This window comes from Nerophis lumbriciformis, linkage group LG15 (genome assembly GCF_033978685.3).
Source record: "Nerophis lumbriciformis linkage group LG15, RoL_Nlum_v2.1, whole genome shotgun sequence".
Taxonomy (NCBI): Eukaryota; Metazoa; Chordata; class Actinopteri; order Syngnathiformes; family Syngnathidae; genus Nerophis; species Nerophis lumbriciformis.
This window is the reverse complement of record NC_084562.2, coordinates 15,585,001-15,600,569: the sequence shown is the minus strand read 5'-3', so window position 1 is coordinate 15,600,569 and position 15,569 is coordinate 15,585,001. Positions and strand designations below refer to the sequence as shown.

Here is a 15,569-nt window from a genome sequence, read left to right as displayed (position 1 = left end):
TTAAAAGTCTTATATAAGTGTTATAATGAAGGCAACACATGATGTAAGTGTCTATATTAGCCGACTATCAGAATGACTTTAAAAGTCTTATATAAGTGTTATAATGAAGACAACACATGATGTAAGAGTTTATATTAGCTATAATAGCCTACTATCAAAATGACTTTAAAAGTCTTATATAAGTGTTATAATGAAGACAACACATCATGTAAGTGTCTATATTAGCTATATTAGCCTACTATCAAAATGACTTTAAAAGTCTAATATAAGTGTTTTAATGAAGGCAACACATGATGTAAGTGTCTATATTAGCCTACTATCAAAATGACTTTAAAAGTCTTATATAAGTATTATAATTAAGACAACACATGACATAAGTGTCTATATTAGCTATATTAGCCTACTATCAAAATGACTATGTGTCGCAGGCTGAAGCAAACCTTCGTTGACAGAAATGTTGAAATGTAATATTTATTCTACACATTTTTACAACATTAGAAAACATTAGTAAAACAGAGGCCACTCAGAAGGTGAGATAACTCCTGGAAATTACTGGCTTTTAATGGCCAAAGGTATATATGTGTGTGTCCAAGTTAAAGGAAACGGCAGGCTGTCTTCTTTTAATAGATTTATTACAATCTTTGGCAAGCTAGGTAATGTTTGCTGTGGTCTGGAACAACATGGCACACAAACAACTATCAGGAATGCAGCCAATATTACATACAGATAATGTGTCAGGAGAGGATAGTGGATAAAAGTAAAGGATATTAAATGAGCTCAAATATACCCACAAATGAGGCATAATGATGCAATTTTAATTTTCCTGAGGGATCCCCTGAAGGAATCAATAAAGTACTATCTATCTATCTATATGAACATACAGCTAGCCTAAATAGCATGTTAGCATTGATTAGCTTGCAGTCATGCACTGACCAAATATGCCTAATTAGCACTCCAACAAGTCAATAAAGCGCACCTTTGTGCATTCACGCACAGTATATAACGTTTGGTGGACAAAATGAGACAAAGAAGGAGTTGAAGATTTTACATGTAAACAAACTATTGCGTCACAGTCCACACTTAGGTGAGTTCAAGAACCACCGAAATTAGTAGGACAAAACGATGTTCACCAAATACTCTCATCAGTGAAGCATAAACACAAACTATTTCATTGTTTGTCCTCAAACAAAAAAATATACTAAAACAAAAACAAATAATTTCCCCCATCTTTTTCCATTTTCAATCCTTTTTTTTTTTTTAAATGCTCCAGGGAGCCACTAGGGCGGCACTAAAGAGCCGCGGGTTGCTGACCACTGGTATAAAACTAAAAATAATGGATTTTGATAGTTGGTACGCTAACTTTTCCTGTATCATCATGTTCACATTAGCATGCTAACGTTTTATGGTAGCTTTTAAAGTTTAAACCTCAAAAAACATGGATTTTGATACTCTGCGCCATTTTAGAAGTATGCTAACTTTTTCTATGTTATCATGCTAACATTAGCATGCTAACGTTTTATGCTGGCATTTCAATTCATTTCGATCTTTTCAACCTAAAATTCATGGGTTTTGAAACTTCATCTTGATGCTAACTGTTCCCGTGATAACAAACTAACGTTCTAACGTTTTATACAAGCTTTTTAGCGTTAATCAACTCATAGTCGGAGGTTCACAGCACAGTTAGCAGGCGGGAATTTTCGAGTTTTACGTTATCATTAAAATAAATGACTTACCCAGAGGTTTCTCCCTATCCACGGCCTGAATGTCCATCAGACCCGGTAGGTTAGCACGTACAGTAATGGTGTTGGTTCCGGTATTCTTGTCTGCCCGCTGGATGCTCCGGCTCTGCCAGTCAGTCCAGTAGATGTGGGACCCGAGGAGGGTTAAGCCGTACGGGTGCTGGACTGGAGTCACGAGTGTCCGGCGGTTTTGGCCGTTAAGATCGGCCGCCTCGATACGCTGGGAAGGATCAGAGGGTATGGGTGAGGATTTTGAATTCAGCCAATTGATGGGGGACTTTCTTTCTGTATCATCGATCTTTTATCGGATTCGCCCATGTCTGAAATAAAATACTTGACCTTGGTCCAGAGCTAGGACTGACCTCAGTGTGAGCATCAGCCCACAGTAGCTGTGATCCGGCCACGTCTATAGCGAGACCATTAGGCCAGCCCAGGTTGTTATTGATGAGGACTACTCGATCCGACCCGTCCATCGCAGAACGTTCCAGCTTCGCATGTTCTCCCCAGTCAGTCCAGTACATGAAACTGTAAAACATACACAGAGATCATTTAGATCACAGGTGTCCAATTCAGGGTCTCAGGACCAGATCTGGCCCGACACATTTTTTTAATTGTGGTGGCTTGCAACATTATTCATTTTTGGCCCGCCGTATAATGTTATGTGACCTGCCATATCATTTAATATTGACCTGCCACTGTATTTTATTGTGGCACACCACATTTGATGTGCTCCGCCACACCTTGTAAACTTTTACGTAGCCCACCATGACATTTTTTGTGACCTGGCACATCAATTTATGTGGCCTGCCAAATAATTTACGTGGTCCGCCATTTAATTTTACATTGGCCTGCCACATTTTATGTGCTCCGCCACACCTTATTTGCTCCGTCACACCGTGTAAAATTTTACGTAGCCCACCATGACATTTTGTGTGACCTGGCACATCAATTTATGTGGCTTGAAATCTCATTTTATGTGGCCTGCCAAATAATTTACGTGCCCTGCAATGTCATTTTGTGGTCTGACACGCCATTTAATGTGGTCCGCCATATAATTTTACAGTGGCCTGCCACATTTTATGTGCTCCGCCACACCTGATGTGCTCCGTCACACCGTGTAAAATTTTACGTAGCCCACCATGACATTTTGTGTGACCTGACACATCAATTTATGTGGCCTGAAATCTCATTTTATGTGGCCTGCCAAATAATTACGTCATTTTCAATGGCATTTTGAGGTCTGACACGCCATTTAATGTGGTCCGCCATATAATTTTACAGTGGCCTGCCACATTTTATGTGCTCCGCCACACCTGATGTGCTCCGTCACACCGTGTAAAATTTTACGTAGCCCACCATGACATTTTGTGTGACCTGACACATCAATTTATGTGGCCTGCCAAATAATTACGTCATTTTCAATGTCATTATGAGGTCTGACACGCCATGTAATTTTACAGTGGCCTGCCACACAATTTGATTGTGGCCCGCCATGTCATTTTATAGTGGCCTGCCACAAAATTTGATTGTGGCCCACCATAATATTCTACTGTGGCCCGCCACTTTTTATTAAGCCCGCCACAACATTTTAAGTGATCGCTACACCTTTTAAAATGGTCCACCATGTCAGTTTATGATCTCCGCCTCAATACTTCATGTAGCCCACTACAAAATTATAACATGGCCCGCCACATTTTATTGTGGCTTGCCAAAAAAATAAAAAATAAGTAAAATGGCCAACCAATACATTTCTTGTGGTCTGCCACATCATTTTATGCGTCCTGCCACGTTTTAAAGTGTCTCGGCATGTCATGTTAATGTGACCCGCCGTGTAATTTTATGCGATCCGCCACATTTTATGTGCTCAGCCACCAAAAACATTTAAAATGGCACGCCATGTGAATTTATGTGGTGCCCCAATCATTCTATATTTATGCCATTCCGCCACATCATTTAAAGTGGCCCGCCATGTAATTCTATGTGGTCTGCAACATCATTTTATTGTGGTCTGCAACAACATTTAATTTGGCCCGCTATGTAACTTTTTATGGTTTGCCGCACGATTTTAAGTGGCCATTAAAACTGCCATGTAATTTTATGTGGCTTGCAAGAAATGTATTTGTTCTTTCAATGTTGACACACACGTACTGCATACTGCATATGTTCTGGTCGTTATCGATCATTCTGTTTGTACAAAATATAATAATCAAAAATCTTAAAAAATTGTGCAACAAGGCTATTATAAGTTCATATTCTGATACATCCACTGTTACAAACGGCAATAATTTTGATGTGGCCCCCCAATAAAAACTCATCTAGATAAAGAAACAGACAACTAAAATAAGATTCACCTTGAGAATGATTTAGTAAGACTGGTAATAATCACGGAAACCCGTGTACTCACCCCTTCTCGTTGTAAAGGGCGATGGCTCGAGGGCTGTCCAGGTTTTGCCACACGAGAACTTTCCTCATGGAGCCGTCCAGATTGGCAACTTCTATCCGGTTGGTGCCCGTGTCCGTCCAGTAAATCTTTCGTCCTACGGCGTCCACTGCCAAGCCGTCGGTGGTCATCAACCCTGCAGAGAGAGAAGGTGAAGGCACTCGTTGCCACCCCTGGAGGAGTTGTGGAAGTTACCTGTAGATATGATGTCCTCGTCCGCCGTCCCGTTGATGTTGGCTCTGCTGATTTTCTTCAGAGTACTGTCAGACCAATACACCTTTCCTGCAGAAGATGTTGAGATTCAGCACATGCATTCGCGAACAGGCGCTTGGCTTAACACACAAACCGTCTTTTGGGTCGACACCCACGGCGATGGTGTTTTTCATGGAACTGTTGACGGCGAGAACCACGTCCGCAAAGTAAGGGATGTCCAGAGAAACCATTCTAATGTCTGTCCTCCGCGCAAAGATCAGGAAGCTGCTCATTCCTGCACCAAAGCAAAATATCTGTTTACAAAACCCAAAACCAGTGAAGTCGGCACGTTGTGTAATTCGTAAATAAAAACAGAATACAATGGTGTGCAAATCCTTTTCACGTGGCATGGCATTGTCTTGCTGAAATAAGCAGGGGCGTCTATGATAACGTTGCTTGGATGGCAACATATGTTGCTCCAAAACCTGTATGTGCCTTTCAGCATTAATGGTGCCTTCACAGATGTGTAAGTTACCCATGTCTTGGGCACTAATACACCCCCATACCATCACAGATACTGGCTTTTCAATTTCGCGCCTATAACAATCCGGATGGTTCTTTTCCTCTTTGTTCCGGAAGACACGACATCCACAGTTTCCAAAAACAATTTGAAATGTGGACTCGTTAGACCACAGAACACTTTTTCACTCTGCATCAATCCATTTTTATCTAGTTCGCACTTTGTCTATATTATTACTAATATCATTATTATCGACTCATTCTATTTTTTATTTTCCTATTTTAATGATGTTGGATCTGTGTTGTTGTTGTTGGGGACGAGTGTTGTAAATTAGCTTTGGCTACAACACTATGATGTGAAGTGAAGTGAATTATATTTATATAGCGCTTTTCTCTAGTGACTCAAAGCGCTTTTACATAGCGAAACCCAATATCTAAGTTACTTTTAAACCAGTGTGGGTGGCACCGGGAGCAGGTGGGTAAAGTGTCTTGCCCAAGGAATGACATAAATATATATATACACATAAATAAATATATACACCTACTCAGTGGCCTCGTGGTTAGAGTGTCCGCCCTGAGATCGGTAGGTTGTGAGTTCAAACCCCGGCCGAGTCATACCAAAGACTATAAAAATGGGACCCATTACCTCCCTGCTTGGCACTCAGCATCAAGGGTTGGAATTGGGGGTTAAATCACCAAAATGATTCCCGGGCGCGGCCACCGCTGCTGCCCACTGCTCCCCTCACCTCCCAGGGGGTGATCAAGGGTGATGGGTCAAATGCAGAGAATAATCTCGCCACACCTAGTGTGTGTGTGACAATCATTGGTAGTTTAACTTTAACTTTATATATATATATGTGACGGAATGACATAAATATATATATATATATATATATATATATATATATATATATATATATATATATATATATATATATATATATATATATCCATCCATCCATTTTCTACCGCTTATTCCCTTCGGGGTCGCGGGGGGGCACTGGAGCCTATCTCAGCTACAATCGGGCGGAGGGCGGGGTACACCCTGGACAAGTCGCCACCTCATCACAGGGCCAACACAGATAGACAGACAACATTCACACTCACATTCACACACTAGGGCCAATTTAGTGTTGCCAATCAACCTATCCCTAGGTGCATGTCTTTGGAGGTGGTATATATATATATATATATATATATATATATATATATATATATATATATATATATATATATATATATATATATATATATATATATATATACATACATATATATTGATATATCTTGTATAATCTTAGATGAGCTCGGGCCCAGCGAAGCCGGCGGCGTTTCTGGGTGTTGTTGATAAATGGCTTTGGCTTTGCATAGTAGAGTTTTAACTTGCACTTACAGATGTAGCGACCAACTGTAGTTACTGACAGTGGTTTTCTGAAGTGCTCCTGAACCCATGTGGTGATATCCTTTACACACTGATGTCGGTTTTTGATGCAGTACCACCTGAGGGATCGAAGGTCACAGTGCAGTGATTTCTCCAGATTCTCTGAACCTTTTGATGATATTATAGACCGTAGATGGTGAAATCTCTAAATTCCTTGCAATAGCTCGTTGAGAAATTATGTTCTTAAACTGTTCGACAATTTTCTCACGCATTTGTTCACAGATTGGTGACCCTCGCCCTTGTTTGTGAATGGAAGCTGCTTTTATACCCAATCATGGCACCCACCTGTTCCCAATTAGCCTCTTCACCTATGGGATGTTCCAAATAAGTGTTTGATGAGCATTTCTCAACTTTCTCAGTCTTTTTTGCCCCTTTTGCCAGCTTTTTTGAAACATGTCGCAGGCATCAAATTCCAAATGAGCTAATAACAGAGTTTTCCAGTTCGAACGTTAAGTATCATGTCTTTGCAGTCTATGAAATTTAATATAAGTTGACAAATTATTACAAATCATTGTATTCTGTTTTTATTTACGATTGGCACAAAAGTGCCAACTTCACTGGTTTTGGTTTTTGTACATTCTTGCAACAACTTTTGTTCGAAACTTGCGCGTCTCTGCAATGTTTCATACCGGGTGTGCAGGTCTTTCCGTCTGCCTGTAGGTTGATCCCGGTGGGACAGGAACAGCTGTAAGCTTTGGGAGCAGGAGCCAGGAGACACAGGTGGCTACAGCCTCCATTATTCACTGCACACGGGTTGTGGACTGCAGGAGGAGAAATATAAAAACAGACTAATTTCTAGGCCATCACGGAGAAAAAAAATCAATGGGAAGGACACGGCTGGTTTTAGGGCAAACAAAAAAGGCTTGTTGATAAAGACAGCCGGCCTTTAGGGAACACAGGAAGAACTAGACAAGAGATAAATATGAGCCTTGAGGTTCTGCTTTCTCAGCCACTGATCAAGGCTCAGTTTACCTGTAATATCCCATAGCTCACAGCCTCACCTACTAATCAATGCTGCTTGTGTTCCTTTGTTGAGCCTCAATGACACAAACGCATTACATCCAAGCAGGCACAAGACATTAAAACAACATTGAGAACTTGTTGAATTAGGTCCTGACTAGGGTTGTACAGTATACCCGTATTGGTATAGTACCCCGATACTAATTAATCATATTCGGTACTATACCACCTCTAAAAAGTACTGGTCCCCAACCCCTGCCCCGCCGTCGTCGTCACGTCGTGTCATTGCTGGTTTACAAGCAGAGGAGCATGTTCGGCAGCGCACAATCACGGAGTACTTACAAGCAGACACAGTGTGTAGACAGAAAAGGGAGAACGGACGCATTTTGGCTTAAAAACTAACGATAAAGGTGAAGTTATAATACTGAAACGCCCTCAGGAAGAGGTGCTTTAAGACATGCAGTGTTTTAACTACACACCGTAGCTCACTGGAGTCAAAATGTAAACAAACGCCATTGGTGGATCTACACCTAATATCCACTGTAATGATACCAAGTACAGGAGCGTATCTAGTCGATACTACTATGATTACGTCGATATTTTTTAGCATCACAAAATCTTTTTTCCTTTTTAAAACATTTACCGTATTTTCCGCACTATAAGGCGCACCCAAAAACCTCCAGTTTTCTTCAAAGCTGACAGTGCGCCTTATAATCCGGTGCGCCTTATATATGGACCAATATTGAGCCACAACAGGTCTCGCAACTACGGGATGCATAACGTAACCCCAGCCTACTGTAGCGTCTATTCTATGCATCTAGTCTATGCGCCTTATATATGAACATCGTTTTAAAATAGGCCATCCATTGAAGGTGCACCTTATTATCCGGTGCACCTTATAATCCGGTGCGCCTTATATATGGACCAATATTGAGCCACAACAGGTCTCGCAACTACGGGATGCATAACGTAACCCCAGCTTACTGTAGCGTCTATTCTATGCGCCTTATAATGCCGTGCGCCTTATATATGAACATCGTTTTAAAATAGGCCATTCATTGAAGGTGCACTTTATAATCCGGTGCGCTTTATAATCCGGTGCGCCTTATATATGGACCAATATTGAGCCACAACAGGTCTCGCAACTACGGGATGCATATCGTAACCCCAGCTAACTGTAGCGTCTATTCTATGCGCCTTATAATGCGGTGCACCTTATATATGAACATTGTTTTAAAATAGGCCATTCATTGAAGGTACGCCTTATAATCCGGTGCGCTTTATAATCCGGTGCGTTTTATATATGGACCAATATTGAGCCACAACAGGTCTCGCAACTACGGGATACATAACGTAACCACAGCCTACTGTAGCGTCTATTCTATGCGCCTTATAATGCGGTGCGCCTTATATATGAACATCGTTTTAAAATAGGCCATTCATTGAAGGTGCACCTTATAATCCGGTGCGCCTTATAGTGCGGAAAATACGGTATATTATGTTTATAAACTCAGGAAATATGTCCCTGGACACATGAGGACTTTGAATATGACCAATGTATGATCCTGTAACTACTTGGTATCAGATTGATACCCAAATATGTGGTATCATCCAAAACGAATGTAAAGTATCAAAACAACAGAAGAATAAGTGATTATTACATTTTAACAGAAGTGTAGATAGAACATGTTGAAAGAGAAAGTAAGCAGATATTAACAATAAATGAACAAATAGATTAATAATTCATTTTCTACCACTTGTCCTTAATAATGTTGACAAAATAATAGAATGGAAAATGACACAATATGTTACTGCATATGTCAGCAGACTAAATTAGGAGCCTTTGTTTGTTTACTTACTACTAAAAGACAAGTTGTCTTGTATGTTCACTATTTTATTTAAGGACAACGTTGCAATAAGAAACATATGTTTAATGTAGCCTAAGGAAAAAAATTAAAATACAAACAAATAAATAAAAAATATTTTTTGTTAAAATAAAGCCAATAATGCCATTTTTTGTGGTCCCCTTTATTTAGAAAAGTATCGAAAACTACCGAAAAGTATCGAAATACATTTTGGTACCGGTACCAAAATATTGGTATCGGGACAACACTAATCCTGATGTTGAGCAACTCAAACCTACCTGTAGGAGCCTAAATGCGGTTTAAGTTAATTTACATTTTATGGAAGGTGCTTTTTGTTTATTCAGCCAAAATGGGACTATTTACTTTAGTTGCATGCTTAGAATAATTATAAGGAACACTTTATTTAATTATTACATTTGTCTAAATAATTTGATGATGTAACTGTTTAATTGCATAAATGGCGGAAGGATCTGTGTGGTAAGATGGTTTTTGGACACAAGGTATTATGGGTAATGGCAGTCAGGTGCGGGGCAATTGAGCCACACAGTTTTTTGACTAAAATGTAGAGTGTCAAGCCTTAGCTTGACACTCACTCTTACTTTTTCTAACTCTAACTGTAACAAACTCTCTTTATTTTGCCATTCATTTGTTCCCACATCGTTATTGTTTTACGTTTTTGAATTATTAAGTTCACAAGTAAACTGTACAAAAACGAAGAGGAGCGTCTGGAGTTTTGTTTGTTGTTGCCGCAGCAAGCGGAGCAGGAGAAAGTAGAGGAGCGTCAAGCTAAGGCTTCATTAGGTATCTACACTACCGTTGAAACAACATGCTTTTTGACGACGTTTAATCAATGTTGGGTTCTGACGTTGATTTGTCCTTTGAATTTTGGTCATTTCCCAACCAATAACGTTGATCCAACGTTGGACACCAACGTTGTCTCAATTTACAAATACAACTATTTTGCAGCGTTGTTGCAGAGTCAGTTTTAAAGGACATGCATGTATAATCGACGCTGTATCAATGTATTGTGCCTGCTTGGATACTTTTTTGTTCTTCAATATCTAATACATCTAAACCTGCGCCACATGCAGTAGTAAATACTCAACAAAAAGTACAACTCTAAAAGTTGTATGTTTAATGCATATATTTTCATCGAATGTTCAAGAATTGTCCAAAATGGGATGCGAAAGAAGTCAGTACGTTTTTGTGGCGGTCTCGAACCGTTTCTACAGTTACTTTACATTTACGTTACGATCTTCAACTTCAGTGTGCTTGTATGCTTGTGGTACCACCTCCATCCGCAGAGACAAAGTCAGTAGACAGAGGCTTCACTCAGTTCCTTTCATTCCGCTATAGATAGCTCAAAAAGTTATGGGCAGATTTCTATTAAACATTTAGGAAATTTCAGGAATAGGATAAGGAACTAGTGATTACTATCTGGATGTCAGTGCTTTTTTAGTTAAAAATGTTGCATACCAACTAGAGATGTCCGATAATGGCTTTTTTACCAATATCCGATATTCCAATATTGTCCAACTCTTAATTACTGATACCGATATCAACCGATACGATATATACAGTGGTGGAATTAACACATTATTATGCCTAATTTTCTTGTGATGCCCTGCTGGATGCATTAAACAATGTAACAAGGTTTTCCAAAATAAATCAACTCAAGTTATGGAAAAAAAAATGCCAACATGGCACTGCCATATTTATTATTGAAGTCACAAAGTGCATTATTTTTTTTAAACATGCCTCAAAACTGCAGCTTGGAATTTGGGACATGCTCTCCCTGAGAGAGACTATGAGGAGGTTGAGGTGGGCGGGGTTGAGGGGAGCGGGGTTGAGGTGAGGGGGGTAGGAGGTAGCGGGGGTGTATATTGTAGCGTCCCGGAAGAGTTAGTACTGCAAGGGATTCTGGGTATTTGTTCTGTTGTGTTTATGTTGTGTTACGGTGCGGATGTTCTCCCGAAATGTGTTTGTCATTCTTGTTTGGTGTGGGTTCACAGTGTGGCGCATATTTGTAACAGTGTCAGTTGTTTATACGGCCACCCTCAGTGTGACCTGTATGGCTTACATTCACTTGTGTGTGTGAATAGCCATAGATATTATGTGACTGGGCCGGCACGCAAAGGCAGTGCCTTCAAGGTTTATTGGCGCTCTGCACCTCTCCCTATGTCCGTGTACACAGCGGCGTTTTAAAAAGTCATACATTTTACTTTTTGAAACCGATACTCATAATTCTGAAACCGATACCGATAATATCCGATATTACATTTTAAAGCATTTATCGGCCGATAATATCGGCAGTCCGATATTATCCCTAATACCAACGTACGTCTCTCTAATGTCCCCGCAGACTCAGACATACACGAATACACACCTGTTTCACGGTGCCTCTGGAACATATGAATGTCCATGAGGTTCTCCAGATTTTCCGCAAGCGTATGCCGTCCCAAACCGGTGAGCTTGTTCGCGCTCTGGATGCTCTTGGACTGCCAGTCTGTCCAGTACAGCCTGTCTTCGTGTACAGTGAGACCAAAGGGGTGAGGCAGCTGGGTGCCTATCAAAACCTGGGTAGCAGAGGTACACAGGACTTGTGAGGACCGCTATGAACATATTCTATAAACCCATAAACGTGTCCCTTACCTGTCTGTCAGAACCATCAAAGTTCCCGTATTCAATCGTCTTCATGCCAGCGTCTGCCCAGTACAAGCGTTTAGTCTCATAGTCAATGGCAAGTCCATTGGGCCATGTCAAGTTGGAAGATATAATGACGACGCGGTCGGAAGAGTCCATCCCGGCACGTTCAATCTTCGGGTTGGCGCCCCAGTCGGTCCAGTACATTAAGCTTTGCAGACAGGAAGGAAATGTGAGAGTTGTCCTGAAAAGGTATTGTTAACCATCCGGTAATCTCACCCTCCAATCGGGTCAACAACAATGTCCCTGGGCCGGTCAAGGTTCTCCCATATAAGGACGGTCCGCATGCTCCCATCTGCGTTAGAGACCTCGATGCGATCCGTACCTGGGTCAAAAAACACAAAGTCATTAATGTTTTACAAACCCCAAAACCAGTGAAGTTGGCACGTTGTGTAAATCGTAAATAAAAAAAAGAATACATTGATTTGCTAATCCTTTTCAACCTATATTCAATTGAATAGACTGCAAAGACAAGATATTTAATGTTCGAACTAGAAAACATTTGTTATTTTTTGCAAATATTAGCTCATTTGGAATGTGATGCCTGCAACATGTTTCAAAAAAGCTGGCACAAGGGGTAAAAAAGACAGAATGTCATCAAACACTTATTTGGAACATCCCACAGGTGAACAGGCTAGTTGGGAACAGGTGGGTGCCATGATTGGGTATAAAAGCAGCTTCTGTTTATCACCTTTTTTGCAATGGGCGCCGGAAGTGTGCAGTCCCGTCAGCGATCCTGTTTTATCTCCCTGTAATGTTTGTCTGCTCTTGAGTGGGATTGTGCTAAAAATTAATTTCCCCTTGGGGATTAATAAAGTATTTCTGATTCTGATTCCATGACATGGTCAGTCATTCACAAAAAAGGTGGGGCGAGGGTCACCACTTAGTGAAAAAAATGCGTGAGCAAATTGTTGAACAGTTTAAGAACAACATTTCTCAACGAGCTATTGCAAGGAATTTAGGGATAATATCATCAAAAAGTTCAGAGAATCTGGAGAAATTACTGCACGTTAAAGTTAAAAGTTAAAGTACCAATGATTGTCACACACAAACACACACTAGGTGTGGTGAAATTTGTCCTCTGCATTTGACCCATCCCCTTGTTCACCCCCTGGGAGGTGAGGGGAGCAGTGGGCAGCAGGGGTGCCGCGCCCGGAAATCATTTTTGGTGATTTAACCCCCAATTCCAACCCTTGATGCTGAGTGCCAAGCAGGGAGGTAATGGGTCCCATTTTTATAGTCTTTGGTATGTCTTTGCCGGGATTTGAACTCACAACCTACCGATCTCAGGGCGGACACTCTAACCACTAGGCCACTGAGTAGGTAACATAACGTAACATTGAATGCCCTCAGGCGGTACTGCATCAAAAAGCGACATCGGTGTGTAAAGGATATCACCATATGGGCTCAGGAACACTTCAGAAAACCACTGTCAGTAACTACAGTCCGTCGCTACATCTGTAAGTGCAAGTTAAAACTCTACTATGCAAAGTGAAAGCCATTTATCAACAACACCCATGTAACACAGTGGTAAAAATGCCCCTTTGCCAACTTTTTTGCAATGTGTTGCTGCCGTTAAATTCTAATTTAATGATTATTTGCAAAAAAAAAATTAAGTTTCTCAGTTTGAACATTAAATATCTTGTCTTTGCAGTCTATTGAATTGAATATACGTTGAAAAGGATTTGCAAATGATTGTATTTTGTTTTTATTTATGAATTACACAACGTGCCAACTCCACTGGTTTTGGGTTTGGTACAAAAAAGTGAAAAAATAATGTTTTTCTACGAGTATGAGGCTAATTACCAGCATCCGTCCAGTAGAGTTTGTTGGTCACCCAGTCGATAGCCAAACCTGCTGGGCTTTCCAGACTGGTGTCCACCACCAACTGCAAAAAGCGGACACAAAGGAAACATAACTTTTAAACCTGGGGTGCACGAACTGTTTCCATTGAGGGCCCCGCACTGAAAAGTTAATTCTTGCACATTTTCTAAACTATATTTTTTCAATAAATTGGACTCTGGACAACCCAGTTCTAAGCAGTCGCAGTCACAAATATGCAAGTGTTATTGTAGCAAAACTAATTGCAAATGCGTATCTCAGTCTGTGTGTGCGTACTAGAGATGCGCAGTTTGCGGACACAACCGCGGAGTCCGCGGATTATCCGCGGGTCGGGCGGTTGAAATAAAAAAAAAAAGATTTTATCCGCGGGTCGGGTCGGGCGGTTGAAATAAAAAAAAATTAGATTTTAAATAGATTCAGGCGGGTGGGTGGCAGTTAAACCAATTCGGAAATATATATACATAGTTAAATGTTGTTACCCACATACGAAAAACGAGCAGGCACCTGCAGCATATGCCACAACAGAAGAAGAAAAAAAAAAGAGATGGCAACGCCGGCAGCAAACGTGGTACGCGACAAACTAAAAAAGGGAATACTAAAGACCAGGGGAAAAAAAGGCCAGAAAAGTTCAGCGTGGACTCGTTTTTATGAGGTTGTAAATCAGGATGAAAGTAATGCTGGCTACGTGATTTGCAAGAGCTGCGACGCTGTTTATGTCTACGACAGTCACAAAACCGGGACATCTAACATGGTGCATCACATTTGTGCAAAACCCCGAACCTCCACAAACACCCTGAGCATGAGCAGTTTCGTCCGCCGTGATCCCAGAAGAGTGCCACAGGATGTTAAAACAAGATAGAACGCAGCTGCCTGCAGCAGTTTGAGTGGCGCGAGCGCTCTTGGAGGTGCGCTCAGCGCGGCTCCCAGATGATTGCGCACTGGTGTGCGTCTGGGCCGTGACAGCGTGGCACGCATTGAATGTCTCTGTTGCACGCATTGAATGCACGCATTGAATGTCTCTGTTTTAACAGGCAAAAGCTTTATAACCTCACTAATGCCTTGCATCGTCTATATTAGATATATAACAACGGGCGGGTGCGGGCGGGTGCGGTTTTGATTAAATGTTAGTTCGGGTGGATGCGGATGGTTGACGACTTTTGTGATGCGGTTGCGGATGAAATAATTGCCTATCCGCGCATCTCTAGTGCGTACCGTATTTTTCGGAGTATAAGTCGCACCTGCCGAAAATGCATAATAAAGAAGGAAAAAAACATATATAAGTCGCACTGGAAAAAAACTGCGACTAACGGTAATCAGATCTGTGTGTCCGTTTTTTAATTTGTGTGTGAGTGTAAAAACCCCCAAAAAAGAAGGTTTTGTCTTTTTTCTATGGACTCACATTGTTTCCATGTTCTCACCTAGAGCAAGAGCAGAATTATGTCTAACATTTTCAGTTTTTTCAGTGAAATTCTATGCAAAATGTTTTCACCTACACAATTTTGCCAGGTAGAGCTACAATGGAAGTTGCACTTCTGCATCTACGACTCTAGATGGCACTCTCGCACCAGACAATTTATTTCAGCCTCCGCACACCAAACTGAGCGAAATGAGCCGGTTCCAAAAGTTTTATGACGCCACTGACCTCCTGTTTGCTGCCATTCCACAGGGCTCTGTTGATGGAGTCCGTGGTGACGTCGGTCCAGTAGATGTAGCCGTCCTTGGCGTCCCAGTCCAGTGCCACGGCGTTGCGCACATCAGCCAGAGGGATGACATCATCGGACATGTCCTCTGTGTCGAAGCTGATTCGTCGGATGTCCGTCCTTCGGGCAAAAAGCAGGAACTTGTCAAGACCTGATTAAAGACCAAAG

The 15,569-nt window shown here is 41.2% G+C and overlaps 1 protein-coding gene across 1 annotated transcript in view; it reads right to left on the bottom strand.

The window, feature by feature from the left end:
• The window catches only part of lrp4 (low density lipoprotein receptor-related protein 4), a 274,670-nt gene that overhangs the window by 27,156 nt on the left and 231,945 nt on the right, over positions 1–15,569 (bottom strand). Inside the window, exons 17-27 of the mRNA XM_061974802.2 lie at positions 15,344–15,552; positions 13,666–13,747; positions 12,079–12,184; positions 11,809–12,010; positions 11,543–11,732; positions 6,961–7,092; positions 4,526–4,666; positions 4,375–4,461; positions 4,144–4,315; positions 2,102–2,264; positions 1,734–1,959 (exon numbers count right to left, since the gene is read on the bottom strand). Of these exons, the coding sequence (XP_061830786.2) occupies positions 1,734–1,959; positions 2,102–2,264; positions 4,144–4,315; positions 4,375–4,461; positions 4,526–4,666; positions 6,961–7,092; positions 11,543–11,732; positions 11,809–12,010; positions 12,079–12,184; positions 13,666–13,747; positions 15,344–15,552 (1,710 nt within the window). The remainder of the gene's footprint in view (positions 1–1,733; positions 1,960–2,101; positions 2,265–4,143; positions 4,316–4,374; positions 4,462–4,525; positions 4,667–6,960; positions 7,093–11,542; positions 11,733–11,808; positions 12,011–12,078; positions 12,185–13,665; positions 13,748–15,343; positions 15,553–15,569) is intronic.